The sequence below is a fragment of the Tenrec ecaudatus genome, chromosome 16 (assembly GCF_050624435.1).
Source record: "Tenrec ecaudatus isolate mTenEca1 chromosome 16, mTenEca1.hap1, whole genome shotgun sequence".
NCBI lineage: Eukaryota > Metazoa > Chordata > Mammalia > Afrosoricida > Tenrecidae > Tenrec > Tenrec ecaudatus.
Genome location: NC_134545.1, coordinates 8,354,372 through 8,381,485, shown reverse-complemented (window position 1 = coordinate 8,381,485; position 27,114 = coordinate 8,354,372). Strand labels below are relative to the sequence as shown.

General features: G+C 47.5%; 1 protein-coding gene across 1 annotated transcript; it reads right to left on the bottom strand.

Annotated features, from left to right (window-relative positions):
• Positions 1 to 4,609: 4,609 nt before the first annotated feature.
• LOC142428966 (2'-5'-oligoadenylate synthase-like protein 2) lies at positions 4,610 to 17,731 on the bottom strand. The gene is made up of 6 exons (XM_075533898.1): positions 17,145 to 17,731; positions 13,746 to 14,034; positions 12,442 to 12,617; positions 8,483 to 8,724; positions 7,671 to 7,806; positions 4,610 to 5,854 (listed from the first exon to the last, which is right to left on the bottom strand). Exons 1-6 carry the CDS (start codon positions 17,343 to 17,345, stop codon positions 5,381 to 5,383), a joined length of 1,518 nt encoding a protein of 505 aa, XP_075390013.1. The 5' UTR covers positions 17,346 to 17,731; the 3' UTR covers positions 4,610 to 5,380.
• Between the last annotated feature and the right edge of the window lie 9,383 nt (positions 17,732 to 27,114).

The following is a 27,114-nucleotide window of genomic DNA, read 5'->3' as shown; positions in this document are numbered from 1 at the left end:
GATGTCACTGAGCAGGTTTGACCTGTACTCTGGATCTCCACAGAAACCATTATCAGTAGGGTGTGAACTCCACCTACAATGGGCCAGAGAGCAGTCTGAATGCCTTCAGGGAGAATATCCCTAAGCATCTGACCTCCCATCATGTGCTGGCTAATGTTTGACAGATCTTTGGGGGAGACAAAGCTGGGGAGTCTTTTTTAATCTCACTGGAATATGCATGAATTGCTGGGAGTTGTAAGCAAGATCACAGCCATTTTGTCTTGAGATATAGTTCCTCTTCAGTACAATCTGTCTTGATGCTTATTTGTCATCATACACTTTGACTTTCCAAGTGTCCAACAAACCTTTAGCATGTTAGTTGCTATCTGAACCCTGCTGGGGGTCTAACTGAACCCCTTGGTCATTATGTACAACGGATTTTTTTTTAAGTCAGTTAGAAATTAAATGCCAAGGTAATACATGTTAGAATCCTTCTTTCATGTGCTCATGCTTTTTATTATTAGAAGAAATCAGTATAAATATCATGTGGTAAATTGGGATAGGGAGAGAACTCACCACACAGCCATGTTGCTGGAAGGAGATGTGCCTGGCTAGCCTCCAAATACAATCTAGTTCTCTCTCTCCGTTCCACTTGGAGTGGTTATTGATCAGTCTCAATTGCTTCAGGGCATGGACCTTAACTTTTATGGTTCGCAATCGTGGAACATAAACTTATCATTCGCTTTGTAAACTTTCCCCTATTTCACAATAAAAAAAGTTTCAGTAATGTATAGAACCAGAGGGGCAAAGGGCATCTTCTTGGTGGTTACCATGAATATTTATCATTAAGCGTTTGTCTGAATGGGATCACATGAGAAGGTCCTGGGTAGAGTGGGAGAAAAATGTGGACGAGAACTCAAAAATCATAAAAGAGATTAGTCTTAGTGGTCGGAAGAGGCTTGAGACCACGGGTCCTTTGTCACCCTTCAGACCTGGAACCAGATTCACTCCCCGTGGCTCAATTTTCAGACAAACACTAGACATGGTTATAGGGTTAACAGGAGACCTGGTGGTGCAGTGGGTTATGCGTTGCATTTTAACCACCGGGTCCATGCTTCAAGTCCACCCGCAGCTGCTGCAGAGAAAGGTGAAGGTGCCCTCTGCTGTAGAGCGATTCACAGTCTCAGAAACCCCTAGGGCAGCGTTTTCAGAAGGCTGGAGGCAGGAAGTTCAGGAGGCAGGAAGGATTATGGAAAGAAGAAACACTAGAAGGAAGTGGGATGAAGGGTGCGATCCTGTGGGGATTGCACAACGGATATGAATAGCTTCATGGAAAACTTATGTTCTCTGAAGACCTTTACTCAAATCACAATAAAAAGTAAAAAAAAAAAAAACCACACAAAAAATAAATTTTTAAAAATAAAAAACCCCAAATATTTAATAGTTTGCATTTATAATACTTTATGGTCCAATTTAATGATCCAATTTAATGGTCCAATAATGGTTCAATTTATGGTCCAATTTAATGGTCCAATACTTTATGATACCAATTTAACTTCTGTGACATCCTGCATTATGTCCTTCTAAACAATTCTAAAGCTGTATCAATTCTCCTCCATGCTTTTGTTGTTGTTGTCCTAGATTATGTCTTTTTTATTTTTGTGTCCTGTCACATCGCCCTTCCCTACTGTGCTGGCCTTCCCCTCTCGTGTTTTATCTTCCCCTTTTGTACGTTTGTTATGAAAATGTGAAGGATGAGACATTTAGAATCACCAAGCATGGAGGCCGTAGTAGTAGCCTTGATATTTGTCCATATGGGGCCCTGGTGGCACTGTGGGTTAGGCACTGAGCTGGTGACTTCAAGGTCAGTAGTTCAAACCCACCAATCACTGTGGGAGGAAGATGAGGCTGTTTGCGCCCTTAAAGATAAATCATATATAGAGAGTTACTATGAATCAGCATTGACTACTTGTCAATGGACATATGTGTTCATGCATTTCCCTCTATTGAAGTTTTTTGGGTTTTTTTGAATGGATAGGTTTGCTTTGCTTTCTGGTGCCCTGTCTCTGCCATCTGAAGAGCTCTCATTGGTATGTCTTAGTTTGTCTGGAAATACTTTAATTTCACCTTTACTCTTGAAGGATAGTGTCATTGGGTATAGAATTCTTGGTTAACATTTGTTTGTTTGTTACTTTCAGTACTTACTTTAAATACACCATTCCATTCTCTTCTGACCTCCAGTGTTTCTTAGGGAAAGAAGGTGACATTTAATCTTCTTCTTCTTTTTTTAGAATCTAGATTTAATGAATGTTAACATTCTGTCATTGTTTTTAAAATTTTAAACGTTTTATTACGGGTTCATGCAACTTTTATCACAATCCATACATACATCAATTGTATAAAGCACATCTGTACATTCTTTGCCCTCATAATTTCAAAGCAGTTGCTCTCCACTTAAGCCCTTTGCATCAGATCCTCATTTTTTCCCCTTCCTCCCTGCTTCTCCCTCCCTCATGAGCCCTTGATAATTTATAAATTATTATTTTGTCATATCTTGCCCTGTCCGACATCTCCCTTCACCCCCTTTTCTGTTGTCCATCCCCCAGGGAGGAGGTCACATGTAGATCCTTGTAATCGGTTTCCCCTTTCCAACCCACTCTCCCTCTACCCCCCAGTATCACCACTCACACCCCTGGTCCTGAAGGTATCATCCCCCCTGGGTTCCCTGTGCCTCCAGCTCCTATCTGCACCAGTGTACATCCTCTGCTCTATCCAGACTTGCAAGGTAGAATTTGAATCATGATAGTGGTGGGGGGTGGGGCGGGGAAGAAGCATTTAGGAACTAGAGGAAAGCTGTATTCTTCATCGGTGCTACATCGCACCCTGACTGACTCATCTCCTCCCTTAGACCCCTCTGCAAGGGGATCTCCAGTGGTCGACAAATGGGCTTTGGGTCTCCACTCTGTACTTCCCCCTTCATTCACTATGGTAAGATTTTTTGTTCTGATGATGCCTGCCTGATACCTGATCCTTCGACACCTTGTGATTGCACAGGCTGGTGTGTTTCTTCCATGTGGGCTTTGTTGCTTCTGAGCTAGATGGCCGCTTGTTTACCTTCAAGCCTTTAAGACCCCAGATGCTATATGTTTTGATAGCCGGGCACCATCAGCTTTCTTCGCCACATTTGCTTATGCACCTGTTTGTCCTCAGTGATCGTATCATGGAGGTGTGCACCCAATTACATGATTTTTTGTTCTTTGATGCCTGATAACTGATGAAATTTATCATGTTGAGGATCTTTTGTATGTGATTGTTTCTCCCTCATAATTTTCAGGCATGACACCATTTACAAATTACTATTTAAAATTTTGTACTGTGGTTTACATATATATAAAACAAAATGTTAGCCATTTTGTTTATGGTAGTTACATAATCTGCTGTCAACTTGAGACTTAAGACTGAAGGGATGGAATTACGCCTGTCAATCAGATGACCTCATTTGGAGGCGCTAAGGAGATAAACAGCTCGATTGGAGGCGGGACACGCTCACTCCCTGCGAGGCATTCCTGACTATGAGTCTGATGGAGCTACACTGATGGAGCCAGAGCCCTGGAGTTGTAGGAGCCACGTGGAGACCCATGGCAGCACTGAGATGCTTCTACTGCCACTGGATCCATAAGACTTCCACCCTCTGGCCTGTGATCTTCTTGCATTTGGCATCATTGCATGTGTTTTGTGAGTCTGAAGAAAAATTTATAAATTGGTATCAGACATATGGGCTAATATCGGACTTAAGGACTTATCTGGACTGGGCTGGGATGTTGTCTCAATATTTAATTACTCTTGTATATATAAAGCTCTTTCCTATACACATGAGTGTCCATGCATTTGTTTTTGTAGTGCACCCAGACTGACACATTGTTTTACTGTGGAAGGTGAGCACTGGGCACTTCAGCCATCTTCACATGAACAGTTCAAGCACACGCACCTTAATTGGGTTTGACTCTTGTCCAACCATTACCTTTATCTGTATTCAAATTAGGTCATCATCCTTAAGGAAGGCTCACCGTTCCCTAAGCAGTGTGTTCTCATTTCCCCCTCCCCCTTCCCACTAATAAACTTAGATCTCGATCCATTCGTCTGTTTCAGAGACCTCACGTACATGAGATCACACCATGTTTGTCCTTCCGTGACTGACTCGTTTAACTCATCACGATATTTTCAAGGTCCATCCATACTGTGGGAGTCCTGATGGTATAGTGGGTTTACATGGTGGGCTGCAGACCTCAAAGCCAGTCATTCAAACCCACCAATCAATTCTTGGGAAAAAGCTGAGACTTTTTGCTCCTGTAAAGTCTGATGGCTTTGGAAACCCAAAGGGGCAATTTTGTTTTGTCCATAGGATCCCCGAGAATCAGAATTGGCTATTAGCAGTGAGGGGTTTTGTTTTGTTTTAATCCATATCATAGCATGTGTCAGGACTATATGGATCTTTATGGCTGAGTAGTATTCCATTGCATGTAAGTATTACATTTTGTTTATCCATTCATTTGTTGGTGGACATTTAGGCTGTTTCCACTTTTGGCTACTGTGAATAGTGCTGCATTGAACACTGATGCATAAGTATTTGTTGTGTTTATAAGTTTAATCTTTTTATTTTTATGTATTTATTTTTAAAAATCATTTTAGAAAGGGCTTGTACATCTCTTATCATAATAAGACAGCCATCCATTGTGTCAAGCACATTTGTACATATGTTGCCATCATCAATTTCAAAACATTTTCTTTCTACTTGAGCCTTTGGTATCAGCTCATTTCGCCCCACCCCTGCCCACATTTTAATTTTTTTAACTGGATTTTTAACCTCTCACATTTTACCAGACTTTTCACTTCACAGTCTTTATTCATAAAATGGGCTTCATACTAATACCCACTCTTTAGGTTCATTGTACAGATTAAACATGATAATACTATATACAAAACATGGCGTAGGGGGAGCCCACAGTAAATGCAAATATTACTGCTCATTCACTGAAAATTCATTGCGAGCCTGCTATGCGGCTGATATTAGAAAGATAAAGTAGTGTTTTCCCCCACCCCAAGGAACGCCCAGACCAGAAGGGAGATCAGAAGCGAGACTGAGAGTCTGGTGTGATGTGTGCTAAGAACAAAGAACGCGGCAGCCTGATGGAAAGCCTGGTGGCAGAAGAGTTGCTTTGGGGTCACGTGTTGTTAGGACCAGCCTTAAAACAGATGTCTTCCCCCGAGGGAAGAGGCCATAGCTGGGCAAAGCCCTAAAGGGTGAACGATTTGTGTGCTAGGGACTTAGCGATAAAATATGGAGTGACAGGAGCTTCAAGCATGTGCATCCTGGGCCACCCCCAGGGCCTTGCAGGTACTGTCAGCCTTCCCTGATGAGAATGATGGTGTCACAGTCTTCAATGTCCACATCTCTAAGGGTGCGATGATTCTTCAGTATCCGATTCTGGAACTGTAGTGTCTGATCTTCTGTATCAGGCCCTCCTGCTGCCTCAATCTTGTCTTTCAAGTCTATGATTAAGTCATCAGGGTTGATGGCATAAGGCTTGTTCTGGCCATTAGCTTCCTTCACAAAGACCTGAATCTCAGGGGGGAAGGTTTCCAGCACCCGGATGCGCACCTTAGAGAAGATACCGTAATCCGAAAGGCTCTGCCTGTTGCTGAGTGGTTTTCGGTCCCCACCTGGCTCCTGGAAGGAGAGACGTAAGTTTCCAGAGAAGTAACTCCTATCCTTAATCTCTTTCTTCATTTTCCAAATGGGACTGTAGGGGTTCACTAAGAGCGTGTGATCATCCTCTCCCTTCATCCGCACGGTCACTTGGACGTCTCTTGCGCTCTGAAAGGGAGGGAGAGATGGTTGAGGGTCCCTGGGTGATCAGGACTGCGGGTTCCCTGCAAAGCCCCTAGTTCTGGCAACTGAGCATGCAACCTGCCCCCCTGACAGAGACACCTTTACAAGGAGAAGGGGGTGCTACCAATAATTATGGGAGATACCAGACATGAGCTGGGACTGTCCCAGGCAAAGCAGGGTATTTGGTTGTGTGAAGCTTCTAGGACCTTGCTTGGGGCATCCTCTGTCCTGCAACGCGGATAAATCATTTCACCTAGGTGAGGCATTGGTCATGGCGTGTTAAGAGATGCCTGCTACAATAGCAAGTCTGGAAATAGTCCCCCCCGCTCCCCATTCTGTCCACACGTCACTTGTTCTCGAAATCAAAGTACTTTCGTGTGTGGGAGTCTGATGAGGCTAGACAAAAGATGGATTCCAGTGAGAATAATGCTATCTCTAACCGTCCAGGGCAGTCCTGGGTCATGTCTGTTGTCCTAGCTTTTATTTTATCTTATTTTTGTCCTAGCTTTTCATGCCATGCTCTTTCACCCTCAAAAGTATCCTGGTTTGAAGGTTACCTTATAGGAATACATCTGTTAGAGCTATATCTGCAAACATGGAATTGTCTTTAAGTTATTTTAAATTAGTTACTGAAAAGCTTAATGATTTAAGTGAAAAAGTAAAAACATGCACGCGCGCGCACACACACACACACACACACACAAAATGCCAAAAAACCTAGGCTGCCCAACCAGACACAGACAAGAGGTCGTGCGTGGATGGTATATCCATGGAAGAAAATGGAAGAAATTGATCTGTGGGTGTCCGGAAAGCTATAGACCGAGAATCTGGGGGTGGAGATAAAAGAAAGATTTACTGCTTTGTATCGATACCTTTCAACAGTTAACTTAAAAAATACCGTGGATGTATTATCTTTTCACAAAATATAAAATAATCGTAACAATGACAACACTGATGCTTCTGGGACGGGGTCTCAGCAGGGAACAGAAGTCCTGGCCTGTCCCACGCAGGGACCTGTGATCGGGTGGACATATGCAGCCAATCTGACCTGGACGTTGTGGCCCATCTAGCTGTGCGGTGGGCATCTAACTTGTTTCAGGTGCAGCGGGGCTGATTGGCAGCCAGTCGCAGAATGTCCCCCAGGGGTCTGACATGGGGTCCCAGGTGACAAGCTCATTCTGGAGTAGCAAGTTGGAAGGCAATCAACTTCTCAGTGAGCTCATAGGCAGAGTCCTGGTCTAGAACCTGGGGGCCTGGGGCACGTTCAGGCGAGGAGTACAGTGATCTACGCAGGAGGAAGGAGCATGGCCACAGCTGGGGTCTGTGGGGGATGTGGGACCCTGGGCTGTTGCGATCTCATTTCTGGAGGTATCTATTAAATCTCCGTTCAATATCAAGAAGTGGAGGCTCTGACCAAACACTATGAAAGGAAACGACGCGATGCTTGTATGTGACCCCCATCTCTCAATTGGCTACGGAGGGGCCGGGCATAGCGCTACTCATTTTCCAGAGGGAAGAGTTGGGGCCTGGGCATTTTCAGGAGCAGGGCAGGAAATGCAAACCTGGTTGGTCAGGACATCTCTAAGGGGAGGTGTTAGGGGATTTATGGGTGCTGGGTCAGGAGTTGTGGGAGATTCGTGGGGGTTGAAGTGAAGTCACCATTGGTCATGACACAGGGGAGGGGTCATACCTGTACAGGGGTGGGGTCATACCTATACAGGGGAGGGGGTCATACCTGTACAGGGGTGGGGTCATATCTGTACAGGGGTGGGGTCATACCTGTACAGGGGTGGGGTCATACCTGTACGTGCCAGCCCTCATCTTCAATCCAGCAGCAGGGCTGTTGCAGGCAAAACGCAGCTTCTGCAGCTACCAAGTCCCACCTCTTCCCCTTCCCCAGGTTATTGGTGGGGTCAGCTGGGTCCAGGATGATGGGTCTGGGAGAGAAAAGGGGTGAGCCTGAGGCACATTCCTGGTTCCGGCCATCGGGAGCTCAGAGGGGTTAGGTGCCTGTCTCCACGTAGGGTGGGCTCCCTGCATGCCGAACTTCTTGGTTCAAGAGAGGGACTATAACTAAGGCAGGCCCAGTCAAGGCTTAGCTCTGGTTTTTTGCTTGCAATGATGGAGCAATGGTATAGAGCAGTGGTTCTCCACCTTCCTAACACCACGACCCTTTCATACAGTTCCTCATGTTGTGGTGACCCCTCCCATCCCTGACCATAAAATTATTTCCATTGCTACTTCATGACTGCCATTGTGCTACTATTATGATTCCAAATGGGAAAGGGTCGTTTGACCCCCCCCAAAGGGGTCACAACCCACAGGTTGAGAACCAGTGGATATTAGAAGGTCCATCTCCAGAGGAGAAGCTGAAGTCTCACACAGCCAGGAAGGAATTAGTTTGAAACAAAAAGTGGATGCCTCGAATGGCGAAGCCGAGTGATTCCCAGGCACAGGACCCTGGCAACATAGTGATGGTCCAGATCGCCTCATACCTAAAGCTTCTATCTCTGGGATTTTCAGTGATAAGGTCAATGATTTCCCCTTTCCTTTACAAAAAAACTGTTGGACGCGGGTCTTCTATCCCTTGTAGTTCAAACCACTGCCCCTCACCTGCATTCCTTCAACTTCTGCTTGATGCAGTCTCTGACCACCTCATTTTGGAAGTCATAGTACTTGGTCCAGTATATGCAGATGTCCTCATGGTCTCTGAGGAGGCTCATCACAGCTGCAAAGCCTTCATCCATCTCAAAGTGCTCATTTCTGTCTGTGCCCATTTCCCAGGCGTAGATGGTCAACAGCTCCAGCGCATATTTGGAAGGCAAGGGTACTTTTCGGTATTTAGGTTTCAAGTACTGTCGAGAAAGCCAAAGAGTGAGAGAGTGAGAGAGTGAAAGAAAGAGTGTGAGCGAGCCAATGAGCGAGAGAAATCCCTCCGGGAATTTCCAGTTTTTCCAGGTCTCTGTAAGACCTCATCAGTTTTCTCTTCCACCATGCACACTCATGACATCGGACACGGGTCCTGCTCCTGAGCAGATAACAATTAAAGCAACAAACAAGAACAATAATGTTGCATATTGAATTATGCCCCACCCCAAATATGTGTCAAAATCCTATACGTGTAAATAGGGCCATGTTTAGAAATGGTGGGTTAATGAGGCCATGCGATAGGAGAGTGGGTCGTAAACCTAATCACTTCTGAGGCATGGAAGGAGGAGAATAGACACAGACACAGACACACACACACACCCAAGGGAGTCTGGACACCGACGATTGATGGCATGCACCAAACACCAGGTATCTCTTAGAAAGAATCAGACTGTGAGAAAATATATTTCTGTTCTTTAAAGCCAATCTTTGTTTGTGTTCTTTTTTATGGAGACAGGCATCCACGTATTGGTCGACCAGAGCACCCCATGACCCAAGGTCAGGTAACGGAGGAGGCGGTGCAGGAGACCATTAGTCGTGGGGCCAACCGGGTGTTTTATGGAGTGGGGTCCCTAGGCATGCCACCGGGACGGGGGCTCTGAAAATAAGGAGGGGGAAATGGAGAGACTGGGTCTGAGATCAGGATGGGACTGAGTTCGGGGTTCGAGTTTGGGTTGACATAACAGAGGAGCCTTGGGTTGGGTTGAGGCAGGGAATGAGAGCAACCAAGGTAACGGTAAGGGTGGCTTAGGGTCCAGGAATGGGGTTGGCGGTGGGGGACTGGAACAGGAATGGGTGGGAGTAGGAGATAGGAGATTAAGGATGGGATTGGCAGGCAGGCAGGCATGGTTTGGGGGTTAGGAATGAAGTTGGGCATGAGGTTGGAGGGGGCCTGGGATTCAGGACAGATTCGAGCTGTAGTTACAGTCAGACATGGAGATGGTTTGGGAATGGGCTGAGGTGGGAAGATAGGTGGGCATGGCTCTGGGGTCAGGGCTGGAGCTGGGGATCCGGTGGGCACGAGGTTAGAGCAGTAGCTACAGTTGGGGGTGGAGATGAGAATGGTGTTTGGAGCATGGAAGGGACAGTATGGGTTTGAGATTCAGACACTGTTTTGCCTTGAGATTCTAGGTCAGATCCAGGTGTCACCAGGGGACACTCAGAACCACTCCTGGGACCATAGTTATTTTGTGGGTGGGGGGGAGGATGGATGGGTGAGTGGAGGCTCCTGCTTCTGGGACGATCTCTGATGGGGGTAGGTGGCCCTCTCCGGTGCTACAGTGTTGGACCTTCCATGTTTTAGTGCTCAGACTCCCAGTCCTTGGCAGTAGGTGGTATATGTGGGGGAGGGTCCAAATCCTGGGCATCCTTCTTCCCATTCTTGGCAGGAGGTGGTGATGGCAATGGTGGCATTGGCTAGGCCTTAGGGTCATCCCCAGAGCCCCCTGACCATCCTCGCTAGGGTTTCTCAGCTCTCCCTCATCCCTGTTGTCCCTGGCCATGGCCTGAATTTCCCACCCTTCTCCCCTCCAGGGTGCAGCAGGGGGAGGAGGGGGGAAAAGGCAGGGACTGTTGGAGGTTGTAAGTCTCCATACCCCCCTCCCCCCGCAGGGCACTGTGCAGGAGTTAGGATAGGGGGTCCAGCCGGATGTCCAGAGACAGAGGCCTGGCTCTTGGAGAGCCCCAGGTGGGCTGGGGCTGGGGTGCCCAGGAACCAGGGTGGCAGGGTTGGAAAAGGTAATGATTCTGGCCCAAGAAGTCAGGGTGCTGAAGGTGGTGAGGTGAGCACTTGGGGACCCTGGGAGCTCAGATCCTTGCTCTGCCCCTTTTAGTGGAACCACATCCTCTCCCAAATTTGTTGTGAGCAACATGTAGAAGAGGATTGTGGTTGTCATAATATGATTATTAAGAGGTGTCGAAGGGATCAGGGATCAGGCATCAAGGAACAAAAAATCATATCATTGTGAATGAGGGGGAATGTGGAGTGGGGACCCAAAGCCCATCTGTAGGCAACTGGTCATCCCCTTCTAGAAGGGTTGTGGGGAAGAGATGAGCCAGTCAGCGTGCGATGTAGCAACGATGAAACATAACTTTCCTCTAGTTCCTAAATGCTTCCTCCCCACCCACTATCATGATTGTGGGTGAGTGAATGATCTCTCTCCCTCTCTCTCTCTTTTCCTCTGCAGCAGGAAAGGGGGAATGTGGAAAGCCAGCTCTACAGACCCCTGAGAATCCTTGGGCTGAGAGCCAGTGGGAAAACCCACAGACTTTTACCTCCCAGCCATTTTCCCTGGCCATCCTTAAGGCACAAAGAAATCCTTCCAGCGCTGAAAACTTAGTTTCAGTTTCCAAACGTCACCAGGGCAGGGAGGAGCCTGCCAGCGGGTAGCTTCTGAGCTTAAAGCACCCAGAGAAGGGGAGGAGCCAGCCCTACATTGCTGAGAGGAACCTCAGCAATCTCTCTGCTCCAAGAGACTTTAAAACCCGCTTTGTCTTGCGGATTCTTCCCGACTGCCATCCCGCTGTCTCAGCTTTCCGCCTGGAGGAAAAAGGCTGGAGCATGCTTCTTTAAGGGGCTGAGCTGCGCAGGAGAGAAGAGGTTCTCCCAGGCAGCCTGCCTCCCTCTGCCTTTGAGATGGAGTTTGGCATTCTGGACCTGTATCACACCCCTGCCTCCAGGGTGGATGCCTTTGTGGGGCAGAGATAATGATAGACTCACAGGCAGTTGGAAAGAGAGGATGCAGTTGGTTTCATCATTTTCTTTGTAAAACTACGCTGGGCACACAGAGGACAGAGTTATGAAAACTGCTTACATGCAATCAAACCCCTGAGGGAATGAGTCTCTGGGGGGAGGGCGGGGGGTGTTGCTGTCAGGACCATCATCTTGGGGAGCACCCAGGTTGACTGGCATGACCGAGTTTACCAAGACAACACCTCACATCCTAATTTGGTGGGTAGAGGCTGCAGCCATGGAAAGGGCAATGAGCAGGTTCTTTCTCATCACCGAGAGTGAGGAACATCACAAGGCACAGGGACACAGTGGGCCCTGCGGATTCACGAAGCATGCAGCTACCCATCCCTGCACCCCCAGACCGGAGGAACGAGAGGGTTTCTACCCACTGCTCTGAAAAGGATCACAGGAGACGGCCCTGCATGGAGTCAGAGGAAGACATGGGACACAACTGGAAACCCTAAGATTCCAGGGTTACTGGTGTGTGTCCCCCACCACCATCCCCCAGTCCTGGACTATCACCCTACTTCAGGTCTGGACAGAACTCATCTCCACATCAGAACAATCCACCAATTAAGATCAAAAGGGCAGAATTTACCATGCCCCCTCCGCCCACCCACCCCCAAAAAATGTCTAGAGGGTACGGAAAGAAGGAGGAATCGAAACAGGAAGCCCAGGGGGGGAGTGGAACAGGACCTTACGGGGTGGCAATGATGAGTCGAATCAGAAGATGTATGAATTGTCTCAGAGTGTGTTGAGCAGGTATGAATCAGAGTATGTTGAATGTAAACGTATGGCTGGCCTCATAAACCTTCATCTAATTCGTAATAAAAAAAATTCAAGGAAGACAATGCTGTGATGTGTCCACCCTCCCCCTGGTCCTGGCATCTCCCAGCCTGGCGCCGCCTCTCACCGTCAGGTACCAGTGCTTCACCAGCCGCAAGAGGCTCTTCACCTTGGTCGGGCAGCTCTTCACAAAGTACCTCTGCAGCTCCGTGAAACAGGATGAGAACTCCCCAGGGCGGCCGTTGGCGGTGATCAGGTCTTGATAGATTTCTGGTGATGGTTTGACATCCGGGATAAAGACTCCTGGAAGGAGAAAAGTAGTTGCTTAGGCAAATGAACTCTAGGAGAGGAGGAAGCTAGGAAGAGGTATAAGGGGCTTAGAAACTCCCCAAGCCAAACTCCCTCCTGTCGAGTTGACTCCTCTGGGTTTCCAAGGCTGTACATCTTTGAGGGAGCAGAAAGCCACATCTTTTTTTCCCACAGAGCAGCCAGCGGATCCCGACTGCTGACCTTGTGGCTCACAGCCCCACGGGCTAGGCCACCAGGGCTCCTTCAGGGAACTCACACAGGCCTCCGTTTCACAATGGCATCCTTTCTAGTTTATAACTCTGTCGGTGGCACGAAAGAAGTGCCTAGATGGTTGGGCCACCCGAAAGCCAAAATAATCAACCACAAAGAACCAAACCCATTGCTGGCGGTTCGGACTCAGGATGACCCGTGTGTAACGGAGAGGAACGGCCCCAACCGTGCTTTCTTGGCTGTCATCTCTGGCAGCAGATGGCCAGATTTTCCTACCTGGGGTCACTGGATGGATTCGAACCACCACCCCCTAGGTTAATAGTCAAGCAGGAAACGCTTGAAATGACCTAGGGACCTAGAGATTTTGGTAGCACCTTCAGTTCACATGGATGTCAAATAACTTATATTGACCCAAGGTTTACCATGAGGCAGGCACCAAGCTAAGTCTATGGAGTCCCCAGAAGAGCTTCGTGAAGTAGGTAAACTTCAGTGGCGCCAGAGGAAATTGGCATTTTAATAGATCCACCACGGTATCCTAGAGGTCACCCTGAAATCATCCCCTTTGACAGGTTAGTGTCTTGAAGGGGTAACATAGCTTGTCAAGGTCACACCACCAGTAAGTCTTAGAGTCAACACTGGCGAACCGAAAGAGACCTGTTTTAAACATAGGATTTCAATCTCGCTCTGTCTGCCTCCCAAGACTTGAATGCTGGCTTGGCAGTGGGAATCTATTACTTGGGAGAAGGCCCTTCCCCAAGGAAACAGTTGGATATGGAAGGACGGCATCCTCAAGCAGAGCTCTACTCTTAGCCCCTCACTTTTTCCATTGGTTTCTACTTCCCCAAACCTCCCCCAAGACCAAGGTTGGAGAAGGGGCCTTGACTGGTTACTCTGGCCCAATGTTGACTTTACCCAGAGCATTGAATGCTGGGAGCACATCCACCCGGATGGTATCACTGTTCTTCTTGGACTGCACTTCGAGGGACAGGGAGCGAGGTGACCTAGGCCTCACTCTGTGGTGGACCAGGGATATGTTGTAAGCCAGACTCCTGCCACAGTGGTCCAGCTTCTCCTGGATGAAGCTGATGACGTGTTCTCGGAGCTGGGCCTGCTCTTGGAAGTTGGAGAAGCAGCTCAAGAATATGACCAGGTCCACGTCGGAGCTGTACTTCAACGTAGTGCCCTTTCCGGAGGAGCCGCCCTGTGGGGACAACGGCATTGAGCTTTACCTGTGCGGGGGCCTGGCATCTGAGGTTGGAGCTCAGTCAGGAACACACATCCAAATCGGGCCATTCACACAGGCTCCGAAAGGCGTCCTTGGCTTCTACCGTGTCTACCTGTGCTGTGGGTGTTACTCTGCCTTCAACTGATCAGAGACAAGAAACGTGCTACAGGGAGGACAGAAGGTAGCCATGGTTACCAGGTTCTTGTAGATCATTCCATCCATCTTCTACACCTATTCAATTTGGCAGCCAAAAGCCCCATGGGGGTATTTAGGTTGAACTTCATTAAATGACATAGAACCTTCCATTCCTCAGTCACACACAGCCCCTCTGCACGTGCTTACTAGCCACACGCGGCTAGTGGCGCCTGTGTGGGGCAGCACAGAGAGACAGCGTTTCCCTCACTGTAGAGAGTTCTAGTGGGCGGTTCTGGCCAAGACAAATACATGTTTGTGTGTCTCTATCTGTTGTACATATGTTATGTGTCTGGCTATGCAATTGGAAAATAAAAACTTTAAGTGCAACGTTTTGATTTGGAAATAATGATAGATTTGCAGGCGGTTGGAAAGAGAGGACGGGGAGGGCAGTTGCGGCCTTCCCTCTGTTTCCCCCAACGGTTACTACGGCAGAAGAGCAAAACCAGGAAACTGACACGGGGGGCTGTGTGTGTGTACAGTTCCGAACATTTTAATCACATGTGTCGATTCCTATCGCCACCACTGGATCAAGAGACAGAACGATACCGTCACTACGCTCCCCTTCATTTACAGCCACAGACCCGTCCCTCCCTGGCAGCTTGGTGGCGGGGGACACACACCAGTAACCCTGGAATCTTAGGGTTTCCAGTTGTGTCCCATGTCTTCCTCTGACTCCATGCAGGGCCGTCTCCTGTGATCCTTTTCAGAGCAGTCGGTAGAAACCCTCTCGTTCCTCCGGTCTGGGGGTGCAGGGATGGGTAGCTGCATGCTTCGTGAATCCGCAGGGCCCACTGTGTCCCTGTGCCTTGTGATGTTCCTCACTCTCGGTGATGAGAGAGAACCTGCTCATTGCCCTTTCCATGGCTGCAGCCTCTACCCACCAAATTAGGATGTGAGGTGTTGTCTTGGTAAACTCGGTCATGCCAGTTAACCTCGGTGCTCCCCAAGATGATGGTCCTGACAGCAACACCCCCCCGCCCTCCCCCCAGAGACTCATTCCCTCAGGGGTTTGATTGCATGTAAGCAGTTTTCATAACTGTCCTCTGTGTGCCCAGCGTAGTTTTACAAAGAAAATGATGAAACCAACTCCATCCTCTTTCCAACTGCCTGTGAATCTATCATTATCTCTGCCCCACAAAGGCATCCACCCTGGAGGCAGGGGTGTGATACAGGTCCAGAATGCCAAACTCCATCTCAAAGGCAGAGGGAGGCAGGCTGCCTGGGAGAACCTCTTCTCTCCTGCGCGGCTCAGCCCCTTAAAGAAGCATGCTCCAGCCTTTTTCCTCCAGGCGGAAAGCTGAGACAGCGGGATGGCAGTCAGGGAGAATCCGCAAGACAAAGTGGGTTTTAAAGTCTCTTGGAGCAGAGAGAGTGCTGAGGTTCCTCTCAGCAATGTAGGGCTGGCTCCTCCCCTTCTCTGGGTGCTTTAAGCTCTGAAGCTACCCCGCTGGCAGGCTCCTCCCTGCCCTGGTGACGTTTGGAAACTGAAACTAAGTTTTCAGCGCTGGAAGGATTTCTTTGTGCCTTAAGGATGGCCAGGGAAAATGGCTGGGAGGTAAAAGTCGGTGGGTTTTCCCACTGGCTCTCAGCCCAAGGATTCTCAGGGGTCCATAGAGCTGGGTTCAGGAAGGAGGGAGGGTGGGGAGGGGGAGAGGGAATGAGAAGCTGATATCAAAGGGCTCAAGTAGAAAGAAAATGTTTTGAAAAGAATGATGGCAACAAATGTACAAATGTGCTTGATACAATGAATGGATGGATGGATGGATGGTGGGTGGCGTGTGATAAGAGCGGTAAGAGCACCCAATACATGATTTAAAAAGAAAGAAAGAAAGCAATGTTCCTGTAAGAGTTGCCATCTGTGTCGCAAGACTCTCCAGGCCACTGACAGTAGGGGATCACAGGAATCAACGTGTCGTTGCCAAGTAATTTCTAGCAGTCAGTCCATGCTATTTTAGAACAATCCAGGCGGGCATCCTTATGACTGGGAGCATAAAGAAGACGTTCTTCCACAAGAAAGCAAAAGAGCATAATCTTACAGAGTTCTACTGCTATTCTTAGTTGACTGAAGCTCTTGAGAGCTGGATTAATAATCATATATATTTTTAAATCATTTTACTGGGGATCATACAACTCTTATCACAATCCATCCATACATCAATTGTAGAAAGCACATTTGTACAACCATTACCCTCATCATTCTCAAAACATTTGCTCTCCACTTAAGTCCCTGACATCAGCTCTTCATTTTCCCCCTCCCTCCCTGCTCCCCTCCCTCATGAACCCTTGATAATTTATAATTTATTATTATTTTGTCATTCTTACACTGTCCGTCTACCTTCACCCACTTTTCTGTTGTCTGTCCCCCAGGGAGGAAGTTATATGTAGATCCTTGTAATCAGTTCCCCCTTTCCACCCCACCCTCCTCCCTCCACCCTCCTGGTATCCCCACTCTCACCACTGGTCCTGAAGGGATCACCTGCCCTGGATTCCCTGTGTTTACAGTTCCTATCTGTACCAGTGTACATCCTCTGGTCTAACCAGATTTGTAAGGTAGAATTGGGATCATAATAGTGGGTGGGGAACAAGCATTTAGGAACTAGAGGAAAGTTGTATGTTTCATCTTTGCTACCCTGCACACTGACTGGCTCATCTCTTTCCCATGACTCTTCCCTAAGGTGATGTCCAGTTGCCTATATGGGCTTGGGGTCCCCACTGTACACTCCCCCTCATTCACAATGATATGATTTTTTGTTCTTTGATGCCTGATCCCTGATCCCTTCGACACCTCTTAATAATCATATCATGACAACCACAATCCTCTTGCTCACAACAAATTTGGGTTAAGGAAATCAGAGCAGGGATCTGAGCTCCCAGGGTCCCCAAGTGCTCACCCTCACCACCTTCAGCACCCTGACTTCTTGGTCCAGGATCAGCTCATCTCGGAAGCATTGATCCTTCAGGAACCGTTCAGTTCTCTGGCAGGCGTCTTGCATCTCCTCCTTCCAGTCTCCCTGGGGCTGAAGGTTCTGGCCCACGAAGGCATCCACTCTGGAGGCAGGGGTGTGATACAGGTCCAGAATGCCAAACTCCATTGCAAAGGCAGAGGGAGGCACGCTGCCTGGGAGAATCTCTTCTCTCCGGCGCGGCTCAGCCCCTTAAAGAAGCATGCTCCAGCCTTTTTCCTCCAGGCGGAAAGCTGAGACAGCGGGATGGAGGTCAGAGAGAATCCGCAAGACAAAGTGGGTTTTAAAGTCTCTTGGAGCAGAGAGTGCTGAGGTTCCTCTCAGCAATGTAGGGCTGGCTCCTCCCCTTCTCTGGGTGCTTTAAGCTCAGAAGCTACCCCGCTAGCAGGCTCCTCCCTGCCCTGGTGACGTTTGGAAACTGAAACTAAGTTTTCAGCGCTGGAAGGATTTCTTTGTGCCTTAAGGATGGCCAGGGAAAATGGCTGGGAGGTAAAAGTCTGTGGGTTTTCCCACTGGCTCTCAGCCCAAGGATTCTCAGGAGTCTGTAGAGCTGGCTTTCCACATTCTCCCTTTCCTGCTGCAGAGGAAGAGAGAGAGAGAGAGAGAGAGAGAGAGAGAATTCTGCTGCCAGCACTGGGTTTATCTTCCTGAAGGGAACTAGCTGTTTTGGCCAGCCCCCCCCCCCCCACCAGCTTTTCAAGCAGACAGATAACCTCCTGTGCTTTGTAACCTTTGCCTCCAGCATTTCACAAAGTTAACTCTGCTGGCGAGGCTCACGCAGCCCCCTCTCCCTAGCATCCCCGAAGCAAGTTTGCCAAAAAACAAGATTTGTCATCTCCAGACCCAAAACTTGCCACACCAGCCGAACCCTGCTAAGACAGCACAAGACCCCTTATCAGCCCACATGCCTTCAGTTCATCCCCTATATATGTCCTTTGGCCCCAGTATCAGGCGCGACTTCCCGGACCTAACTCATTGGGTCGTGGAACGGCCCAGGGCCTCGAGATGACCTGGTCTCTCTCTGCTCTCCCTTCCCTCCCGGGAGTTCTTTCCCTACCTCAATAAAATCTTTCTCAACGTCACATTCCTGGCTAAATTCTTTTTCTGTTCTGTGCCTCCTTTCCACCTCTCACTAGCAAGTCCCACTTGGGCAGCTTGAGGAAGGGCTTCAGAGGAAGACACACACACACACACACACACACACACACACAAGAACTAAGTAAAATTTTGATTTCATTATAGTATAGAGACATTTCAAAGAGCAGAGGAGATCCTTCTCTGGAGGGGAGAAGGACTCTGCTTGTTTGTTTGTTTGTTTTAAATCAGTCTGCTGGGGGCTCGTACAACTCTTACCACAATCCATCCATCCATCCATTGTCTCAAGGACATTTGTACATTTGTTGCCATCATCGTTTTCAAAAGCATTTTCTTTCTACTTGAGCCCTTGGTATCAGCTCTTCATTCCCCCCTCCTTCTCCCCCCCCCTCCCTCATGAACCCTTGATCATTAGAAAATTATTATTTATTTTTTCATGTATCGCACTGCCCAATGTCTCCCTTTACCCCCTTATCTGTTGCCCACCCTTCTGGGAGGGGGTTATAGTAGGTCATTGTGATCAGTTCCCCCTTTCTGCCTCACCTTCCTTTTCCCCTCCTGGGATTGCTACACTCCACATTGTCCTTGAGGGGTTTACCTGTCCTGATTTCCCTGTGTTTCCAGCTCTTATCTGTACCCATCTACATGCTCTGGTCTAGCCAGATTTGTAAGGTAGAATTAGGGTCATGATTGTGGGGAGGGAGGAAGCATCAAAGATCCAGAGGAAAGCTGTATGTTTCATCGGTGCTACATAGCACCCTGGTTGGCCCATCTTCTCCCCATGACATTTCTGTAAGGGGATGTCCAATTGCTTACGGATTGGCTTTGGGCCTCCACTCCGCACTTCCCCCCTCACTCACATTATGATTTTTTTGCTTTTAAAGGCACAGCAGGTTGGAGATCACAGCTCTGCAGATGCTCAAGCAGTTTCCTGATGAGTTCACTCAGGTAGTCTTCTGGTCTCCTGGTGTTTTCTTTTCGAATTTATCTCAGGCTATAACTCATTCATGGTTCCCTCAGCAGGCAGAAGTCCCTGCTGTTCTGTCCCTGTCAAGATCCCACGCTGAGGTGTTCCTTTGGGCCTTTCTGCAAGGTCAGGTTTACGAGGTGACACTGATGCTCAGTGAACCAGGAACTTTGGGAGTGAGGTACAAGACAATCTGAAGCACGGAAAGAAAGATCAAGCACAACCACGCGGCGAGCTGAAAATGATGGACGTGTCAGAGGTCTTTGCAGACTGGGCTTGATGCTCTCTAGTGAATGTGTTGGTCTTCAGCCAGCGATCGAAGTGTGGAGCCGGCTGGCCCTCCTGGAAGGTTTGGGTCAGAGAAATGAAGATTCAAAAATCAGCTGACAAAGTGAACTTGGGTCCTGTGTTAGTTACATATCGGTTTGTCCATTTGAGGATTAAGAGTGAAGGGGTGGAGTCTAGCCCTTCAATCAAGATATAACCAATGAGGCCTCTGTGTGGGCATGGCCTCTCCTGAGAATTCTGGGAACTCCTGGATTTTCCTCCTTGGAGTCGGGAGAGACTTCTCTCTCTCTGCTCACTTCCTGTGAGACATCCCTGAGGAGAAGCCACATGGGCCTACCCTGATGCAGCCCTGGGTGCTGGAGAAGCCACGTGGAGACCCCTGCCAGCGCTGAGATGCTTATAACGCCACTGGATCCAAAGACTTTATCTACCCACTGGCCTGTGATTGTCCTGCATTTGGGGGCATCATTGCATACGTTTCGTGAGTCTGAAAAGGACTTTATAGACTGGCATCAGATTTATGGGCTTGGACTGAACTGGGTTGGGATGCTTTCTTAATGTACAATGACCCTTTGTTTAATACTCTCTCTAATACACATATGAGCTTCACTAGATTTGCTTCTCTAATCTACCTGGACTAACACAGGCCCTGATCACTCCCAGCTTCTAACTCACTACCCCCTCGGCTTGTTGACCTTCCTGGTCTCAGGCCCAAGATCCTGCCCAGAATGGAACTGAGATTGGGTGAAAGTGAAGTGCACCCAAAATGTGTTCATGAGAGAGGGTGGTGAGGTGTGCCCAAGAAATCCTTAACAAGTGGAACAATGAAAAAGCCAAACACTGAAAGAACATATGAACCTGGGGAAAAGTGACAGACTGAATTTCAGGGAGTTGCAGGATGTGAGCTGGGATCTTTCACTGTCAGGGATTTTTGCTGGATGCCTTTGATGTACTGAACGGACGTGTATGATGATTATAATTTTAGCGGACAGAACATGTATTGACCTGAACTGAAAAAGTATGTACCAAAGCTGTAATTTTTGCCACAAATGTATAAGTGAATGGTCCTTTTACCTTTCTCGCTCATCCCAAGGAGTGGACACATGGCTTAGCGGGTCTTGGTACACACTCAGTAGCCATGGCCAGAGTAGACCAACAGGAAGAACCATCCCATAATAAGTTCAATTTGCCCCGGCAGTAGGAATCCATCTCGCTGGATGAATTTGTGGGCACCTGTGGGCTAGGCTTCCTGAACTCCTCCCACCACAATCATGAATATGCAGCACTCTAAGACGCATATGAAATTACATAAGGCTTCCTTAATTCCAACCACGCGGAGGGTCACTGTTGCTTTGCTTTCTAGCCCGGAATGGATTCCTCTTGCAAGCCTCTTAATTTTAATAAAAGTGCTCGTACTTAATTCATTTTGGCGCTAGCTGGTGGGCAAACCTCAGCTTTCACAAAAGTTCTTCCTTTAGTGTACAGATGTTAAAAAAAAAATCATGTTCTAATTTGTGTAGAAATTTGTCGGTTTTGAATGTTCTCGTGGGTGCAGTCCCGGGGACCGAATGCCACCGTTTTGTTGTTTGTCCAAAGGAGCACTGTGCACGAGCTCAAGAAAGTGCCCCACGGTCCTACGGAAGGAAACCTGGCACAAGAACTAGTGTCAGCGTGGGATTAAATGGTCACTGACTGATAGTACAGGATGTTTACTCCCAGTGGAAGGGGTTACTTGAATGGCATCTGTGTGTACTCGGGACAGCAGTGGGCTTCCATGGCCTCCCTTCACCTTGCTCCGAGAGCCCCCTCCAAGGTGGACGACAAGTGAGCCGTTGGGTCCACTGCTGACTGTGTTTGAATAAATCATGGTTGCACATTTTTTTTCTTCTGTAGAAGCAATTTATTTAAAGGTGCAAGATACAATGTTTATAGTTATCAGGAGGCACTGTCAAACAAAGTTGTATTCAAAAACACAGAGTTACTCGGACAAGGAGAAATCAGGCCTTGATCTCAAGCGGGGATTTTGGTCAGGTCCAGAGCCTTAATGCTTACATGCTCTTTCTTGTTACATGTGCACAGAGCTTGTGTTAGCCTGGGTACTTTAGAGAAACAAATCCATAGAAACTCGTGTATAAGAGAGAGTTTTATATAAAGGGTAAGTGCACATCAAGAAAACATCCCCAGACCTGATGCAAGGGGCTTAAGTGGAGGGCGAATGCTTTGAGAGTGATTGGGGCGGGGAATGTGTGGATGTGCTTTATACAATTGATGTATGTATATGTATGGATTGTGGTAAGAGTTGTTTGAGTCCCTAATAAAATGTAAAAGAAGAAAAGAGAAAAAAATGATTAGGGCAAAGACTGTACAGATGTGCTTTATACAATTGATGTATGTATATGTATGAACTGTGAAAAGAATTGTATCAGCCCCAATAAATTGTTAAAATAAAAAAATTAAAAAAAAAAGAACCTCAGACCAAATACTAGAATAAAATAGAGGAAAACATTCCCAACCCTTCAATAAAATGCTATATGCTTTCAAAAAAAAAAAAGAAAGAAAACATCCCCACCCATTGCTGCCCAAACCCACAAGTCCAACATTAGCCCATACGTCCAACATCAATCCACAAAGTCCTCCTCCATCTCACAAAACACACACAATGACGCCGACTACAGGAGGAAAGCCAAGTCAGTGAACGGGTAAACATCTCAGCGCTGGCAGGGGTCTCCACACGGGTGCTCCAGCACCCAGGGCTGCATCGGGGTAGGTCCATGTGGCTTCTCCTCAGGGATGTCTTGCAGGAAGTGAGCCTTGTCTATTGAAGCAGGGAACTGGCTAAGGCAGCTGCACCCTGGTCTGACCATCACAAAGCAAGAGACCCGAGAACTCAAATGGCGAATGGCGAGGCTCATGGAGCCATTTGTCCCTCCGCCCTTCAATTAACCCCACATGTCTTTATCGGCAGGTTGGCACAATAAACTAACTACCTCATAGCTTTTCTGTGGAATTTTATTTACAGTAAATACTAATTGGCAAGTAGCGTTTTGTTTGGGTTTGTTTAGACTTGTGTATCTATTTAAGGAGCCCCCTAAAGCCTGACACCACATTTACTGTAGGAAACCAATTTTACTTTACTATTGTAAACAAGACAGCTGAGAACATCCGCATCTTGACCTGTGTCCTATTCCTGTCTGAAAAGTAGAGCTGCTGAGTTGAACGCTGCGTAAAATGCTATCTGTTTTCTCTCCCACATTACGCGAAAGTCCAGCTCTTAGTGTGCATCAGGCTGGGGTGGGGATACGAGAAGTCATATTCCACTGTTTTCATCAGGCTTTCTTACATACGTAGTGAGTGAAAGTCTTATTTACTCTGGTGGTGTTTTACTTTTCTTTCCCGCGCGGCTCGTTGCACTGGGGAAGTGGGCCTGCCCCTCTTGTAACGGCTCTCTTCCCTTTGGTGACTCTTCTAAAGTTCTGCGGCCTCGCTGAGCCTGGAGGAAACATCCGGAAAACCCCGAAAGATTCCAAGGATCTTGCAGGAGGCAACAGCGGTCTTCCCAAGGCCTGCTCTTCTCCCATGATCTGCACTTCATCAGGAATTCTCAGAATGTTCAATGACTGGGGTGGCGTCGGGAAAGGCTGTAAGACAGGCTAGGAAGCTTTACAGAGTTAGCTTTTAAAAAGAAACTGATCCAGAGGCGACCGGTGCTGCTGAGTGGCTGCTAGCTCCCGGGTTCCTGGGTCTGATTCGGTTCTTATCCGACTTCACTAACAGGTAAAGCTGAAAATCTTGGTAAAGACCCTGATTGGGAAAACCATCCCCCTGGAGGTGGAGCACAGAGACACCATGGAGAACGTGAAGGCCAAGATCCAGGATAAGGCGGGCATCCCCCTGACCAGCGGAGGCTCGTCTTTGGAGGCAAGCAGCTGGAAGATGGCCGCGCGCTCTCTCATTCCAACATCCAGAAAGAGTCGACTCTGCACCTGGTCCTTCGTCCCAGGGGTGGCTGTTAATTCCTGATAATTCTTCAGTGTGCATTCAAGTGCCCTATAATGGCATTGCTCTGCTCTGTAGCCAGATGCCCCAATTTCAGTTTAGCAATGACCAGTTTCAGTAACAGCTGAACATGTTCAAAGTGTTAATAAAGGTTTTGTTGCATGGTGAAAAAAAAACTCTGATTGCAGAATCTTTTATTATTATTATTTTGTACTTGTACCTGGCTCTTAAAAACATATATGATTGCTCACTCTCACTCTCACTCTCACACTCACACTCTCTCACACTCTCTCACTCTCTCTCATTTCTTGATCATCAGACCAAGGAACACACACACACAATATATATATATATATATATGATTAACTCCCAACAGAGTTGGGAGAGAACACATATGTCATGCCATATCATTCTATGTAGTTCAATCGCGACAGGCAGAATGGTACAATGGCTACCGCAACCCGTTTTCAAACCTTCTTTTTCTTCCCGGACTCTTCTTGACATCTCCTTCTTACCACACCCACCACTGTGTGTATGTGTGTACACACACACACACGAAACCCTTATTCAACTTGCTGTCCCTCTAGGTTCCTCTATCCTGGCTTTCCTATACCGATTGCAGAATCTTGAGCTCAGAGTGAGCTGATGAGGATCCATGCCCCTTCTTCCCTCCCACCCACTGCTTTCTTCAGAGCCACGCGTGTTGTGAAGGAGACAGGTAGCGATAGAGCTATCCCTCGGTGTAACAATCCCGCACCCCTCTCACCCATGCAATATGCCATCTTCTTAAAAAGTTCTCTCCAATAATCCCAAATGATTGTGCTGTGTTCTTTGTGAAAATCTCTCACGGCTATCCCGCAAGATTAATCTTGGCATCTCAACATAATAATAATAAATCAAAATATACATCTGGACTGACTTCTCTGTCTAGAATTTAACTGTTTCCTTCTGAGTGGCCTTTCCTTTGGAAAGTACCCCAGTGAGACAAAGGCACAGGGCTGCAGCCATCTAGTGATCACAGAGTGGTTGGAAACACATTTTGTTTGGAATCAGCCTGGGAGTGTGTGAGTCGTTAGCTGTCCTTATGGCTCTGTGGATTAAGTGCTGGGCTGCTAACGTCAAGGTCTGAACTGCTGAAGGCTGCTGAGCACCACCCACTCCCCCGATGGCAAAGGAGGCTGTTGGCTCCTAGAAAGATGAGTCAGCTCCGGAACCCCAGGAATGTGGTTCTTTTCCACCCGGATTGTGATTCAACTTTCAAAAGACTGATTTGATGGAGAATGGACGATTGCCTGTCATGGGAAGGAGAGTGGTGTCCATGGGGGTGACCCAAAGACAGAAGCAGCCTGGGAGGTCATGCAGGCAGATATGGTGGCTGAGGGGCTGGGACTCACTGGAGAAGCAGAGATTGGCAGATTGCTGGAGAGAGGGCAGTAAGGCTTCCGACTGCAGGTGGGTTGTGGTGGTGGTGCTGGGGGTGGGGGGAGGGGTGGGCGCACTCTATCGGAAGGAGACAGAGGAATTGATGTATGTAATGTTATCAGAGTTGTAAGAGCCCCCAATAAAATTATTTTTAAAAACAGAAAGAAATCAATGACACTTGCGTTGAGCAATTCTGTTACCAAATAGAGGCAACAAAGCCCACATGGAAGAAGCACACCAGCCTGTGTGATCATGAGGTGTGGATTGGATCAGGTATCAGGCATCAAAGACCCAGAACAAAAAAAAATCACATCACTGTGAATGAGGGGGAGTGCAGAGTGGAGACCCAAAGCCCATCTGTAGGCAACTGGACACCCCCTAACAGAAGGGTCGTGGGGAGGAGACGAGCCAGGCAGGGTGCAGTATAGCAATGAAACATACAACTTTCCTCTAGTTCTTTAATGCTTCCTCCCCCTAATATCATGACCCCAATTCTACCTTACAAATGTTGCCAGACCAGAGCATGTACACAAATACAGGTAAGAGCTGGAAACATAGGGAATCCAGGACAGATAAACCCCTCAGGACCAATATTGAGAGTAGCAATACTAGGAGGGTAAGGGGAAGGTAGGGGGAGAAAGGGAGAACCAATCCCAATAATCTCTACTTATAAGCCCCTCCCAGGGGGACAGAAAACAGAAAAGTGGGTAAAAGGTGACATTGGTCAGTGTAAGACTTGAAAATTAAAAAAAAAAAAATCAAATATTCATGGGTGGAAGGTGGATGGGGGAGGGAGGGAAGGGAAACATGAGGAGCTGATACCAAGGGCTCAAGGAGAAAGCAAATGTGTTGAGAATGATGATGGCAACAAATGTATAAATGTGCTTGACATGATGGATGGATGGATGGATGGATGGATTGTGATAACAGTTGTACGTGTCCCCAATAAAATGATTTAAAAAGAAAGGCAGCACCAGATCTTGCCTATGTCTTTCAGTTACAGCAAAATCAATACACTTTGGTAACGCAGACAAGGTGAGTGGGTTCCGTAGACTTCACAATGAAAAAATTACAGAAGACACTACTACTTTCCTAGTATTTTCTTTTTCTTCTTTTTAAAAATCATTAGGAATGTTTTCTGGTCCAGTCTGACGGGGTGCCACGCCCTGGTCCCAAAGTCTGTTTTTGGTACTCCCTCAAGACTTCCTTGCTCTGCTCCCCTTGCTGTTCTGTTGCACACCCTTAGTGTTTTGCTCTGACCCTCATCATTTTCAACAATATATATTTTTCATTTGGGTCTTCTGATGCCTGTTACCTGATCCCCTCAACACCTCATGATCACACAGGCTGGTGTGCTTCTTCCCTGTGGTCTTGTTGTTTCTCTGCTAGATGGTCGATTGTTTAACTTCAAGTCTTTAAGAGCCCAGCTGGTATATCTTTTTATAGCCGGGTACCATCAGCTTTCTTCACCACATTTGCTTATGCACCCATTTTGTCTTCAGCGATTGTGTTGGGAGGGTGAGCATCACAGAATGCCAGGTTATTAGAACAAAAATGTTCTTGCATTGAGGGAGGGCTTGAACAGAGGTCCAAGGTCCATCCACTTCCTCAATGTATTGCCATATAAATATATGTACCTAAGCCAATACCTCTATGTTTATGAATTAATGTATTTACTTATTACACACCTATGCTTATACCGTGATCCATAGCTTTGCTTCCTAGATTGTGCCTGTTTCCTTTTACCTTTCTTCTGCCCCACCATCATGCTCGCCTTTCTTCTGCTTCTTAGTAATTCCTCTCAGCTAGATTGCTATTGCTCCAACACCCCCAAGCTCTCTATGTCCTCCTCATTGTTGATTTTGTTCCCCTGTCTATGGTGTTGTTTGCTCACCGATCCCTTCCCCTGCCTCCGTCCTCTCCCCAAGTCTGTCCAGAACCACTGGCCCGTGACTTTCTCCTTGGGCTTGCTTCCCATGCCTGTCTTATACAGAAAGGCAAAGCAACAATAACGGAGACAAAACAAAAAGATCAAAAAAGACTGACGAAAAAGCGAAAAAAGAAAAAACACTAGCAAAAAAGGGAAAAAACATACATCACTCCAGGTCTCTCCCCTTGACCTTTATGACT